Genomic DNA, 14,996 nt, shown 5'->3' on the forward strand with positions numbered 1-14,996 from the left:
CTTTTTAGCAACCTGCTCCGCATTCTTTCCTTTACGGAAATAATAAAGTAAAATATGACGAAAATGCTTCTTTGTGGGCTCCATATTAAAATTGACGCCAAACAAACAAATGTAAACAAAATTTCGCGCACATTTTTTCTAAAGCAAGCTAAAAGTAACAGCTGATAAGTGACAGAAGAAAGAATGCAATTACAGAGTCACAATCCGTTGACAAAATTTGTCAACGCCGACTATATGAAAAATCCGCAATTTCTTTTTGGGCAACCCAATATATTATTACTATTATATTTACTATATATTAAAGTAAAGGTTTATATGTGTGGGCTGCCGATCAAATGAAAACAATTCTTTTCGTAAGGTCCTTGCAAACCTGCATACCATCATACTTAGCCCTTCAAGAGGCATCCGATATATTTTAGAGGTGTGTTACCGTCTATGAGCACAGCTGGCACAGTAATAACGGGCTGGTCACTGCATATCGTATTTTTGATCTTTAGCAATATGCCGGCAGATGTAACCCTAATTCAAACTATTGCTGCTCAACAGTAAACATTTAAGTGACGAGCTTGGATTCAAGCGATAATGTTAAAATCTCTCTCTATTAATATTGTCTGCTTTCAAAACAAATGCCGCCAGACTTGACCAGAGAAATATGACTTAGGTATGTGATACAATGGTGCACAGTTAGTACGCTGGTTTTATCGGCCGAGCAAGGGATAACCTGTCTAAAGGCCCAAATCTAAAAAACTGTTGTGAACAGGACTCAACAGCTGATCAGCTGTCGATCGCAGCAAAGCAATAATGCTTGTCTAGCGATTTCGAACGATTTGTTTTTATTGGTTTTAGCGAGCGAGTTTCTTCATCGATGCGATATGTATAATTTACGAAAGCGTAAATTGCAAGAGTAAAACAGAGATGGCGAGAGACGGGAGCTTAGACAACGGAGATATTGCTGCACAGTTAAGGGCTCGCATAGTTTAACTGTATCCAAAGTTGGAATATTTAAAAAGTATAAATTAATAATGCATTGGTTTCACAACCAGTGATTCCACCGGTCCCGATGATGGGCCACAAGTTGGACCTTCCAAAATACAATCTGCAGGGTCACAATCCCTCGCGATGGTTCCACTAATTAAACAAATTTTTGTACTCGGATTCCCCTAATCAAACATCATCATATACAATACAAAACAATAGCCTATAATATAAAAGTGAAAAAAATCCATCTTTTTATACGCTCGTGACATTTCATCTTTTAAGATTACTGTCCCTAATAGGCTATTTTCGACCATATTTTCTGGTGATCAAACTAAACATTTTTGAAATGTGCGGGCGAGGCAGTTTTGGGCGGTCTTAGGGCGTTACAATGGGCGCGCCGAAAACTTTTTTGAAAAATCGATAACAATTTACAACACTAATAAAATTATGAAATAATATCCAACAATTTTTCGAAAGCGTGGGCGTGCAGTTTTAGGCGGTTTTAAGGCGTTGAAAAGTGTGGGCGTGACCGGTTTGTAGGCGTTAGAATGGGCGTGGCAACATGGGTCAACTTCCGATGCGTCTATATCTCTAGAATCTGTATGGTCAGCCCTTTAGCTTTACAGTTTGATTGTCGAGAAGTGACTGACGTATTAAAGTAAACGAACGAATGTGAAGGCAAACTGCCTTCAGCTCTACCTGAACAAGTCAACGAAATAACATATACCGGCGTCCACTTCGACAGGCGTCTAACATGGCGTTAAGCTAAAGGCCAGCAGTCTTCACGGGATTATAAACGCCCGATCACCTTGTGTCTGGACTACAAGGTACTGCTCTACAACTCCACTCTCCAGCTTTGGGGGAACACGAGCAAAACCAGCATAGACATCATACAGTGCGCTCAATCAAAGACCCCGCGAACTATCACTGTGGCACAATGATATTCGAAACCAAAACATCCACAGGCATTCACGCAGTAAAAGATAAAATACGCAAGCAAATAGCGTCCTACTATGAAAAGCTCATTACCCACCGAACTCGTCTCGCAAGGAGCTTGACTCGGGCTTTTAGCCGAAACAGCTTTTAACGTAACGACTTTCCAAAAGAGCCATAATTTGTCAGGGCTATTTTTTCAGCATGGCATGACTGCTTGTTAGGTTTTAGTATAAGGTTTGATACTCTTATTGTAAGTCTCGAAGTGGAGAAGATTCAATAAATAAAAACAAAGTAAAAACACAATAAAAATTGGTCCGCTATCCAATCCATCTCAAACAGACTGCCCGATTGGTGATTTAAATACACATGGCACTACGTGGTCCCCAGAAGAAAAATTTAATATCCTTTTCTCTAGTGCCCAACATGACTTTATTGACGACTTGCCCGACTTATCGTCGTCGCAAGTTCATTATATTCAAAACTTTCTTGTTCAAATTTTTGAATACACCTTCTTAAAAGTCCTGAAATTGTGTTTCTGTCCAGAGTATCACCTCTTACTGAAACGGAAGATCCATAACTTCACACTTTCGAGGTGACATTTGACACAAGTATAGGAATAATAGAGCAATCAGAGAAGTCAACCAAACGAATTCAAGGAAAACTTTCTGAGGCTTAATACTATTATATTTGATTTTAATTGGTCAGATCTTTTCTGCTGCAATTTAAAGACGGATGCCATAAATATTTTCTATGCCGTCAATAAACCAATTCTTAGCCCTTGTGTTCTTTTGTACAATCCGTCTATCTCGAACAAGCCTCCATGGTTAAATAAAGATTTGACACACCTAAGAAATGTAAAAATGTACTTTAAAAAAATTTAAAAATACCGGTTCTCAGTGTCATTTCACGCAGCCGACAGCAATTTATAAATTTCTTATCTAAGCTCCCCTCTCTGGCGTTCTCTCTAGTACTCTCTCACCTACACCTTTGACTTAGCGTTCCGCTGTTCGCTCTACATATAAGTAGTCGCTCATTATTATTCGCAATGATAGTCATTATTCATAATAATATCAAAACCCGGGAAAGATCGCAGGATTCCTTCATGTTACAGACCAATAAGTTTATTATCATGCCTTTCCAAACTGTTCGAAAAATGCCTTCTATCCCAGTCGATTATTTTGCCTTCAACGAAAATCATGGAACATGGAAAGCGATCTAACAGAGCAACATCAGAAATTCGTACAGCCTTCGAGAATAGTGAATATTGCTGCGCGAAATTCGATGTTTATTAAGCCTTTGACTGCGTCTGGCTCAAAGGTCTCAATCATAAAATTAAACAAGACAAAATGCTACAGTCGAGTTCCCCGAGTTCTTATTTGTCGTGATGTTGATTGTCCCGAATTGGCTAGTCGGTTTATATTCTCTATTCCAAGCAGATTCCCTAATCTTAAATCATTGTCGACCTAACAACGAGTTGCCTGACCCCTATAGCGGATCATGTTCTAACTAAAATAGACTTTATACTATTATCTGTAATCTCGACTCTCTGCCGCTCTTTAAAAAACAATTCCAACTTTTTTTAACTCATAATTAGATCATACTAATATTTATATTTATTATATTTATTTTATCATTTCTATACACTTTTCTATATCGCGACTATCTTCTCGCGAATCAATTTATGCGATACACGGCAACGCCCCTCGGACGGTTTGGCGAGAGGTGTCCGTAGACTCGCGCGTAAATTGATTTTTGCCTATGTTTTGACTGCGATTTTTTATTTTCTCAGAAGCAAATTCAATTGTTCAGCTTACAATGTCGAGCGCCGCCTAACAAGTGGGCCGGGTCTCGCAACCACCAGAAATTGTTATTTGTAAACATGCCAATTTTGGAGACGCAGTAAAACTTTACAGCTTCTTCTTCGTTAGCTAAGCTCCTCTTAACCTTGGACTCTCGCGCTTGCACATTTGGCTTAGCGTTCTGTTCGCTCTGCAATTATCTCGCTCATATCACTCGCTTTCGTGCCCTTTGCATATACGCATCAATGCAGACCCCGAACCCGACGTGATTTGTGCATAAACAATATATAGTGCAAATCATACAAAGCTGTTTACAACTTTAACTTTAATTAATTCGCTGTTGCTGCTCAGTGCTTTGTTGAACAACACATTGTGTCTGCAATATTAAAGGCAGTGAACATTAAAAGTAACTCCGTTGGTTACGGAATATATAGCATAGCATAGCATATACATGAGGTTGAGCTGAGGAGCTGATCGATGAGCTTCAGCATTCATTTAAAACATTTAAAAGAATTCTATAGTCGAGTTTCCCGACTTTCAGGTACCCGTTACCCAGCTAGTTTGAATGCGAAATTTCATAATTGTTCTGGAATATCGGGAGATATTGGGGTATAAAATGAAAAAAAAAAATTTAAAAAGTGTTCAAAGGCTTGGCGGCGTCTTTTTGCAGGTTTTTTTGCAAATCAAAAGAATATTACAAGACTAAGAAAAATGTGAAAAAATGTTTGAAAACATATCAACACATTTTTAAAAATTGAGCACCGACGCAGGCTCTGTAGCAAATTAAGTTATCTACGCGCCAGGCAATCAGGTGGCAAATAACAAAACATCTGACTTGCGTAGGTCCGCTCTTTTTGCAACATATCTTAGCTATTCAACTTGTGTGGGAATCTTGGCCTCGCCTTCACCCCACAGCCAGGGGAAACGCTTGATTCTGACTAAGAACCCTCTGCATTGCCTGGATCTTAGTAAAGATGTTGTGCTTCGAAGAGCTGTTGACCAAGATGGCCTTCGTCGAGTATATGATCAGCTAGAGAAGTCTTCGATGGAAAACAATCAACGTGCTAAAGGATCATACAGCAGCAGGATCGACAGGGCAAGCAGCGAATGAGCTGCGTCTGCTACCCTTTAAAATCGCTATATAAACCTCGGCTTTTCATTGCCAAAGTGATTTGTGCATAAACAATTAATACTGCAAATCTTGCAAAGCTGTCCGCATTATTCAGTCAAAGTAAAAAGCAGTGAACATTGATAGGAACTTCTAGGGTTACGCAAGATTGGATATACATAAAAAATTTGAATTGTGCTCGTAAATAGCCAAATTACGGAAGCTGGTATAATTATAAATAATATTTAGTGAATACAGCATTAAAATATTAAAGAATCCTATAGTCGAGTTCCCCGACTTCTTATTCGTGGTGATGTTGATAGTCCCGAATTGGTAATTAATTAATTAAACAATTAATTCTAATTTTTTAACTCATGATTGGATCTTTCTAATATTTATGATATTTTTCCATCGATTCTATACTCTTTTCTATATCGCGTCTATCCTCTTGCAAATCGAGCCGTACGATACACATCAGCGCTCCCGGTCTGTTGGGTGGGAGACTTGACCGTGAACATCATTATGAACGCCGGGATAGATACCGCCGGGATCTATTCCCTCAATACCAAAAACATCCACCCATTAAATCCTAAGCCTTTTAACAAGCCATAAATACAAGTGGAACTCACACATAGCTAAACTTAAAACCGCAGAAGCAAGCGCTTCCGACTATATAAAGTACATATACTCCTGATCAGGATCAATAGCCGAGTCAATCTAGCCATGTCCGTATGAGCGTCGAGATGTCTAGAACTATAAAAGCTAGAGGGTTGAGATTCAGCATACAGATTCCAGGGACCAAGACACAGCACAAGTTTGTTGACTCATGTTGCCAGACCTACTCTAACGTTCACAAACCGCACAAAACTGGCACGCACACACTTATAAAAAACGTGTTAAATTATTATAAATAGTTCAATAGTGATTATAGTAAGCGCAATGGTAACAAAATGAGAGGGAAATTGTGACTAAGGAGTTTTCTCTATTTTTGGCCGCGTTGCTGATTTGTACAATATTCTGTCAATACAGATAGACTGAAAAAGACAAAAAAGACTTATATAGTTGGACTTGCTTGAACCGCGTAATCTTCACCTAAATTATTTTGTAGCGCTATTAGATTTCGAAATTCTTACTGTTAGATGGACAGTCATCAATAGCTAGATCGCCTGAGTGCTTCCGATTAAAAATACTCTACAGGTTCGAAAACGTTTTCTTAAAACATTTTTACAAATTTGGTAAAGGGGTAACAAGAATTTGCAAGCCGAATTCTAAAGTTTGTTTTATATATATTATTTGCAGAGATTTTGACGTATAACTTAAGTATAACAGCTATATGATTGGTTCTGGTTAAGATTGAATTTTATCAATGTGATAACGTTTTTGATTACGATATTTTTCTTCATACATACCTATTTGGATATAACTTGGCATATTTTGTTTGCCATAAAGATGCAAAAGAGCCCCCAAGCTTTTTTATGTACCCATGTAATATACAATCGGATTCCTTTTCATCTGCATCAAAGTGCTGCTTTTGCTTTAATTTTCTTTTTTGTTCTAGTTTATCTGTCTCAGTGTTGACTGTATCAAATACTGTTTCAGAAACTTCCTGTTGCCACCTACAAGTAGATAAAGAGAACAAGAAATAAAATTAATTCTTTTGAGAATTTTTGTGCTAAGGGTAATAATTTATGGATAAAATATTATTAAATTGTGATTTAAGGTTAACAAATGAAGATTTTGATATCAATGTAAATATGATGTAATTAGTTAATAACTGCACCTATGAATTTATATTCTAAAATGCATGGCCTAGTAATAAGCACTATGTTTGTGGGAAAAACCAAAAACTCAGGTATTCTTAAAAATGCAACCTAGCGTGGGATACACAATTTTAAAATCAACGTTACATTTTTAGTTTACCTGGCAAAGTTACTTAATACGTTTATAATTTCTGAACCATCTGACAAACTTGTGGTTTGTATTTAATAAATCGTTGTTATCTGTATTTACAAAATTTAACCGAGTCATTATATGTATGTACTAAAAAGTTAAAATTGATTGCTTTAAGAGGGGCAGAGAATCAAGATTACAGATAATAGTATAAAGTCTATTATAGTCAGAACATAATACTTTGTAAGGGTCATGCAACTCATAATTAGATCTACAATGATTTAAGATAAGGGGTATATAGTTTCTAGTGACTACTACTTGGAACCGAGAAGTTAAGCCGACTAATCAAGTCGGGACTCTCAACATCCCCACGAATAAGCTTACAAATAAAGACTGTTCCAAGCATAGTTCTACGGTTAGCTAGGGATGGTAAATTTATTAAAAGTAGTCTATTGGAATAAGGAGGTAATATATGGTTTGCATCCCAATTTAGGCGCCGCAAGGCAAAAAGTAAGAAGTTTTTTTTGGACCGATTCAATGAGGTCCGAGTGGACTGCGTATTGTGGACTCCAAACAGGTGATCCGTACTCGAGAATCGGACGGACTAACGAAATAAATAAGGTTGTAGTCAAGTAAGAGTAATCAAATTCCTTAGACCACCTTTTTATAAAACCAAGCACACCCCTGGCCTTATTGACAATAGACGAAATATGGTCAGAAAATTTTATTTTTGGGTCCAGAAGAACACCAAGATCATCAACTCGTGTTATTCTGTCCAGAGAGCACCCACTTAGAGTGTAAGTCGTGCGTATTGGGTTGGCACGACAAAAGGTCATAACTTTACACTTGGAGCCATTTAAGTCTAATATGTTATCACGGCACCATATTTGAAATCGGTCTAAATCGGATTGTAAGTCCAAATGGCAAGAAGTGTCCTTGTACTGGAGGCATAATTTAACATCGTCTGCGTACATAAGTACACGCGAATGTTTTATTATTAAGGGGAGGTCGTTAATGAATAAGGTAAAAAGAAGCGGACCAAGATGGCTCCCTTGTGGGACACCGGATGTGACTCGGAGAATAGAAGATAACGAATTTTTAAAGAGAACTTGTTGTGTCCTGCCATTCAGATAGCTTGAAATCCAATTTAGAAGATCAACAGGGAAACCTATAAGATCTAGTTTTTTTATTAGAAGGTAATGATTAACAGAGTCAAATGCTTTACTGAAATCAGTGTAGATGACATCTGTTTGAAGATTATTTTTGAAACCCTCTATTACGAAAGAAGTTAGCTCCAAGAGGTTAGTGGTTGTAGATCTGCGTTTCATAAAACCGTGTTGACACGGTGATATGATTGATCTACAAAGGTGCTGCAAATGAGGAGTGATAACATTTCGAAAAGTTTTGGGATAGCCGACAATTTAGAGATTCCTCTGTAATTGCTTGCATCCAGTTTGCTACCTTTTTTGTGAAGAGGAATCACAAAGGACTCCTTCCATATATGAGGGAATTGTGAGATTCCAGAGATAAGGTTAACAGTTTCAGTAGAGGCTTGCACAAGGCTTCCGCACAGAATCTGAGCACACAGCCAGGGGTTCCATCGGGACCTGGCGAATAGACCGGTTTAACACGCTGAAGATCGTTAAGCAGTTAGCTTTCGTTTAAAGTGGGGCAAAATATTAGATTCGACTTAGATACCGCATAAGAGTATGGCTGTTCGGAATGAGGTAAAGTTGAATATGTTGTTTGAAAAAACTTGGCGAATAGATCGGCTATTGCCTGATCCGATGTAACCGTAGTGTTTTCAAAAAATAGCGAGGAAGGGTGAAAACTTGTTTTTCGCTTAGTGCTAACGAAATTATAAAACTGTTTCGGATCCTGTGCAAACTGGAACTTACAACGGTTTAAATAATTTTTGTAGCACTGAGCATTAGGCACGGTAAAGTTTAACCGAGCACTTAAATATTTATACAGGATGGACTGAGAACCGATATTTTTAAATTTTATATAGAGTCTGGACTTTACATTTCTTAGGTGTGTCAACTCTTTAATAAACCAAGGAGGTTTAGAGATTGACGGATAGTACATCGGAACACAAGAGTCAAAAAATTATTTAATCGCGGTATAAAACATATTAATCGCATCCGCCATTATGTTGCAGGAGTAAAGATCGGACCAATTAAAGCCAGCTATAAAATTGTTTAGCCTCCGAAAATTTGCCTTGCGAAAACAGGGAATTTGCTTTGTTGACTTCTCTGAATATACTTTTAATACCGTACCTATGTCGATTGCCACCTCGAAAGTAGGATGATATGGATCTTCAGGTTGAGTAAGAGGTACTACCCTGGACAGAAACACACTTTCAGGACTTGTTACAAAACATAGATCCAAAAGTCGACCAAGAGAATTTGGAATATAATTAACTTGCGACAGCGATAAGTCGAGCAAGCCGTCAATAAAGTTATGTTGTGCTAAAGGGAGAAGGATATTCGATTGTTTTTCTGGGGACCACATTGTGCCAGGTATATTAAAATCACCTAGAACTACTAATTGGCCCCTGTCAGAAAGTTTATTCAAGATGAACTGCATAGCGGACAAATGATTCTGATATTCTGGGAATTCAGAAGATGGCGGAATATAGGAGCACGTAATATAAACTGATCTGTCGGAAAAAGACAGCTTTACACATACGAATTCCGAGTTACAGGAATCGTCCAAAAGTAACTCCTCCGACGCGAGGGTAGATCTAACCGCAATTAAGACTCCACCTCCCCGTCTGGAGGGACGGTCAAACCTATATATAGTGTACATACCTGGGAAGACTTCGGAGTTAAGTATCTCCGGCTTTAACCAAGTCTCTGTGAACACTATAATATGGGATGCAAATGAAAGACTATCACAATACAATTTGATTAATTTGCTACGCAAGCCTCTAACATTTTGATAGGAGATAGTAAGTTTTGTAGTTCGTTTTTTGAAGAGGAAGAAGATGAAGAGGCGGATGGTGCAGTGGTCTGGCCACGTGAGGGAGACACGCGAGAGGTATGTTTTGCTTTTTACGTTTTTAATTTTCCTTCTGCTGATAAAAAAGCTAGACAGACAACGATTTATGCGGTGTTAAAAGTATTTCGACATCACATTTAATTAGTTCGCATTGATCTGTTGTTCAAAGAATATCAAATTTTTGACTTTTTTACATCATTTGAACATTTGTTCTTGTTAACGTGTTACTACCTTTTTTATCTTTTTTTTTTATTTTATTTTTATTTTATTCATAAATTTGTTAAACATGGGGAAAACCAAGGAAATGAGCGAATTTATAAAAAATGAAATAATTAAGTATAACTCTGGTATTTCGGTACAAAATAACATTGATTTATACAAAATTCCACTGGCAACGGTGTATTACCAAATAAATAAATATAAAAAAAATCACACAACCAAAATCAAAAACAAAACAAAACAACTCAAAAGGACGATGGGTATATTTTACTGATGTTTAAGCAGAATGTTCTACAAACTCCCCGATCGGTTGCCAAAGAACTAAAAGAAGGAGCAGAAATCGATATCAGTGAAAGAAAAGTTCGCAGACTTCTTAAGGAAGCCGATTTTTGAACATATTTTAGCAAAGTTATACCACTAATAACTCCACGAAATGAGTTAAAGCGCCTCGACTTTTCCAAAAAATATGTGGGTCAGCCTGCATCATTCTGGAACAATGTTTTGTGGAGCGATGAAAATTCTTTTGAGTTTCACTGCTCAAAAAAAAATTTTTGTTAGATTACCGAAGCAATATCGGAAAAAAGTGGCACCAGTATGTCAGTGACTAAATCATTCAGGAGGGTCTGTTATGTTTGGGAGAGATTTGGGAGATTTGGTTCCTGTTGATGGAACCATGAATCAAAGAAAATATTTAGATGTCCTTAATAATCATGCATTCCCCTCTGGTGATAAATTGATTGGAGAGTCCTTCATACTCCAGCAGGATAATGCTCCCTGTCATAAGGTCAAACTGATTACAAAGTTTCTGAAAGATGTTGGCGTAAACACATTGGATTGGCCACCTCAAAGTCCAGACCTCAATATAATAGAAAACCTCTGGTCATATTTAAAAAGATAAAGGCGTGCAAACTTATTTAGAAGTCGCGAAGAAACGATTTTGGAAATTCAAACCTCATGGAAGGATATTTCAATAGATTATATCCACAGCTTGGTACAGTCTGACGCTAGACGCTAAGGGAGGGTATATTTTACATTAATTTGTCATAATTTTTTAGTTGACATTTTTTCAATTTATAACATTTAAAATACTTGTGCCACTGCTAATTTGTAAAAAAGTAATTTTTGTTAAATCAACAATGAAGTTATACATATGTTTATGTTATCTAATTTAACTACGATAGTCTACCTATTTACTAAAATTATTAACAATTTTGCTTTAAGTAAACAATGAGTTACAAACAAATATATTGAATATATTTCTTGTCCAAATACTTATGCCCACTAGTGTATGCTGGTGTTCTATAAAGGGGAGGGTACTCGTTACTCTTTTAAGAAATGGGTAGTCAGCAATGTTTAGGGTAAAACCCATTTAAATGAAAATGTCTTGCCATTAACAAGAAAACGATGTTCTGATCTGTTTGCAGCCATTATATATTTATTACGCATTTATGTCAAAACAGATTTTTGAAAAAGGCATGTATAAAATAATTAATTTACGATTTGCGAGTCCCGAATTTAATCAGCAAGGTTAAATATTCTTCCACCGTGACCAAAACATTTGCTGCATGATGGCGATGCGCTTCGAGCCATCCACATTTGGCTCTATAAACGACAAAGACGATAAAGTTAAACATCAAGCTAAAACATCAAGATTAGATCGAGTCTAATGGTCGAGATTTAAATGACGCCGATATGTGGCAAGGAAGGGTATTCAGAGGTATGTATATCGGAGGTCAAAACTAATTTAATAAACCTATTACTGGCCCTAAAAAAGGTAGTCATTCGAGCTCGTTTAGAAACTTTCTAAATGTTTGTTGAAGCTTATCGATCAGCCTCACACGAAAAACGGATAAGTCAAACGAAACTAATTTTGAGCTTGATAAGGAATCCACTAGACGGGCCACTTTATTGTATATTGCAGTCATCTTGCACTTTAAAAATGTCACCCTGTGTGCGGCAGCGGTAACGTTTCCAGAATTTTCAGCAACCATGGGAATGGCTAACAACAACCCGACAAAACAGCTACTCGAAATTCGGCCCTAGAGGGAAGATGAGCGGAAAGAAAATAAGCTGCAGCAGTCCATTCCTTGACCAAGTAAGCTCCGAAATATACCTCTTTATGTATGCAATCTTGGGGGAATTACTTTTAATTTTTTAACGAACTGATTTTGTTGGTCTGCTCACTACTAGATACGTGCGGATAGCTTAGTAGATTTTGTGTGTTCGTCCCACCAAATTTATATTAAATGTTAACAACCGGAGTAAAAGATATAAGGATAAGATTTAGCATACAGATTCTAGAGACAATGACAAAGCCAAAAGGAAGACAGTCATCTTCCCAACATAATCATCATAAATTTTCAAGTGAAAATGCTTCCGTACGAGGAAGACCTGGGGATCATACCGGCGAGATCAACCGGCAATATACCAGTGACTGCGGCGAGGGACCCCCTCTGCAGCAACCGAACTATATTATTTGGCGCCTAAATGTGAGGCCCCCACTACACTGATTAATTGAGGTACTCAACCCAAATTTACCTCCAAGCTGCATTATTAAAATATTTAAATATCTTTGCGGTTAAATAAAACTAAAATAAAAATGTACACTGCATTTTCATAACAATTAACAAATCTGTGTGTTTTGTGCCGCTGCGCTGAAGAAATATTTAATTTTAAATATTGATTGACCTGGTGATGTGCATTTTATTCCAGTCTCGTGAATTTTTTGAACACTGTCGCAAATTGACTTTGGGGTTCATATTTTATTGTGTGCATTTAATTCCACATTCGCATATGTCTGGACACTGTCGTTTCATTTGAACTTGAATTCTCTGCATTCGCTCCACAGCCGACTCGTCCTTTTTTATCGTTGCCCCGCTCCCCTTTGTTACACGATACAGCAGCGCATGTATTGCTGCGGCAATTTTTTTGTCTTTCATATCTCTCTTTGTCTTTCCTGTTACGTTTTTTTGTCATTTATATATTTCTTTGGCTTAGCGGATGACCGTTCCCGAAAGGTATACCTTCGCAACTTCATTTGCAAGAAGCCGGAAAGATAGGGACCCCAGACAGTATCCCAACGTGCAGGAGCGCCAACAAGCCCCTCCACAAGCCAACTCGCAGGGAAGGGCCAGGAAGAACCCACACTTTACTTGGCAGCACAGAGCACAAGTGCACTTTGCTCCAAGAAGCGACAGTGTGGCTCGAGGAAGCACACCGGAACCTATGGACGTTGACCCGTTATTGTCCAAAATGAAACCATCCCACGCCCCGGCTTTCCCGAAATTGAAGACGGTCGCGTCTGGCCGCCCGGCCCCTTCTAAAAGGCAAAGAGTCAACCATGTTGGATAGTTCGGACATGGCTTATGTACCCGCAGTATCCGGTGAAGCGAGAAGGGTCGACGATGATGCCAACCTAGAGTATGACTCGGATGCTATTAATTTTGTAGGGGAAAATCACTGCTACCCGCCATCAGACAAAGAGTAGCAGGGATCAACATGAAACACTTGGTTGACACGGGTGATTCAAAAAATTTCATCCGACCATTTAAGGAGTTTAAAGGCGTCCGCCCGGTAGAGTCCCCATTTGCAATCCATTCGATTCATGGGGTGACCACAATCACTAAAAAATGTTTCGCGTCTATTTTTAACCTAAAAGCTACGATTTTTATACTACCAGATTTGACATGCTTCGACACGATCGTTGGCCTAGACCTATTAAAACAGGCCGGCGCGTCGCTTTGCCTAACTTCCGTTCAGTTCAAATGGGGCTCCGGTGTAGAGCAAATTGACTTTCACACTTGCCGCGACGTCAATTTTACCAATTTAGACTGCTCGGAAGCACCGTCCTTAATTAGGAGCGCCTTTCTAAAAATGCTCGGAAATAGCCACCATCCGGACGATTGACGAGGAGCCCATTTATGCCAAATTATACCCATATCCCATGGGAGCAGCAGATTTCGTCAATGGCGAAATTCAGGAACTACTCAAAAATGGCATTATCTCCATACAATAAGCTAATATGGGTCGTAGACAAAACGGGCACCGATGAAACGGGGAATAAAAAACGCTTTTGGTACTGGACTTCCGCAAATTGAACGAAAGGACGGTACCGGACAGATACCCCATGGCAAATATCTCAATGATATTGGGGAAACTCGGAAAGACCAAAAACTTTACGACACTCGATCTGAAGTCTGGCTATCATCAAATCACGCTTGCTAAACGCGACCGTGAGAAGACGTCATTCTCAGTAAACGGAGGGAAGTATGAATGTGGAAGACTTCCATTCGGACTCAGGGATGCTGCAAGCATCTTCCAGAGAACAATTTACTACATTCTGCGAGAGCAAATCGGCAAGTTCTGCTATGTTTACGTCGATGACGTCATCTTCTTTTCAGAAGATAAGAATGACCATAATAAGCACGTAGATTGGGTTCTACAGAGCCGATATGATGCCAAAATGAGGATATCGGCAGAAAAGTCTCGTTTTTTTAAGAAAAGCGTGAGCTTCCTAGTGTTCATCGTCACCAAAAAAATAAAAAAAAATTTAAAAAAAATCCCGAGCCCAAAAACGTTTTTGTGGTCAGGTTATTCCTGGGCTTGGCCAGCTATTATCGATGCTTCATCAAAGATTTCGCATCAATATCGAGGCCCATTTCAGACATTCTGAAGGGCGAAAATGGAAGTGTTATCCGACACAGGCGCAACAACTTGCCTTCGAGAAACTACGTAATATCCTGGCATTTGAGGACGTCATCCTCAGATAGCCTCACTACAAAAAAGCGTTTGATATAACGAAACATGCTTCGGCCTACGGCATGGGTGCAGTGCTGTCCCAAATGGGAAGTCCGATTAGAAAGATCTCTAGGACATTGAGCGACAGAGAGGTTAACTATGCTAACAGCGAAAGGGAGTTGTTAGCCATGGGCTTTAACCTATATGCGGTTAAAGAAATAAACATCTTTACCGACCACCAACCTTTGACGTTTGCGGTATTGGAATCAAATCCGAACTCCAAGACTAAGAGATGGAAAGCACGCATCGAGGAGTCTAACTATTTT

At 38.5% G+C, this 14,996-nt stretch overlaps 1 protein-coding gene across 2 annotated transcripts in view; it reads right to left on the minus strand.

Annotated features, from left to right (window-relative positions):
* The window catches only part of LOC6620153 (G protein-coupled receptor kinase 1), a 129,910-nt gene that overhangs the window by 2,422 nt on the left and 112,492 nt on the right, over positions 1 to 14,996 (minus strand). For both annotated transcript variants that reach the window (XM_002044321.2, XM_032722153.1), the window contains one exon: positions 6,231 to 6,437. In XM_002044321.2, coding sequence (XP_002044357.2) covers positions 6,231 to 6,437 — 207 coding nt within the window. The remainder of the gene's footprint in view (positions 1 to 6,230; positions 6,438 to 14,996) is intronic.

The sequence above is a fragment of the Drosophila sechellia genome, chromosome 3R (assembly GCF_004382195.2).
Source record: "Drosophila sechellia strain sech25 chromosome 3R, ASM438219v1, whole genome shotgun sequence".
Lineage (NCBI taxonomy): Eukaryota > Metazoa > Arthropoda > Insecta > Diptera > Drosophilidae > Drosophila > Drosophila sechellia.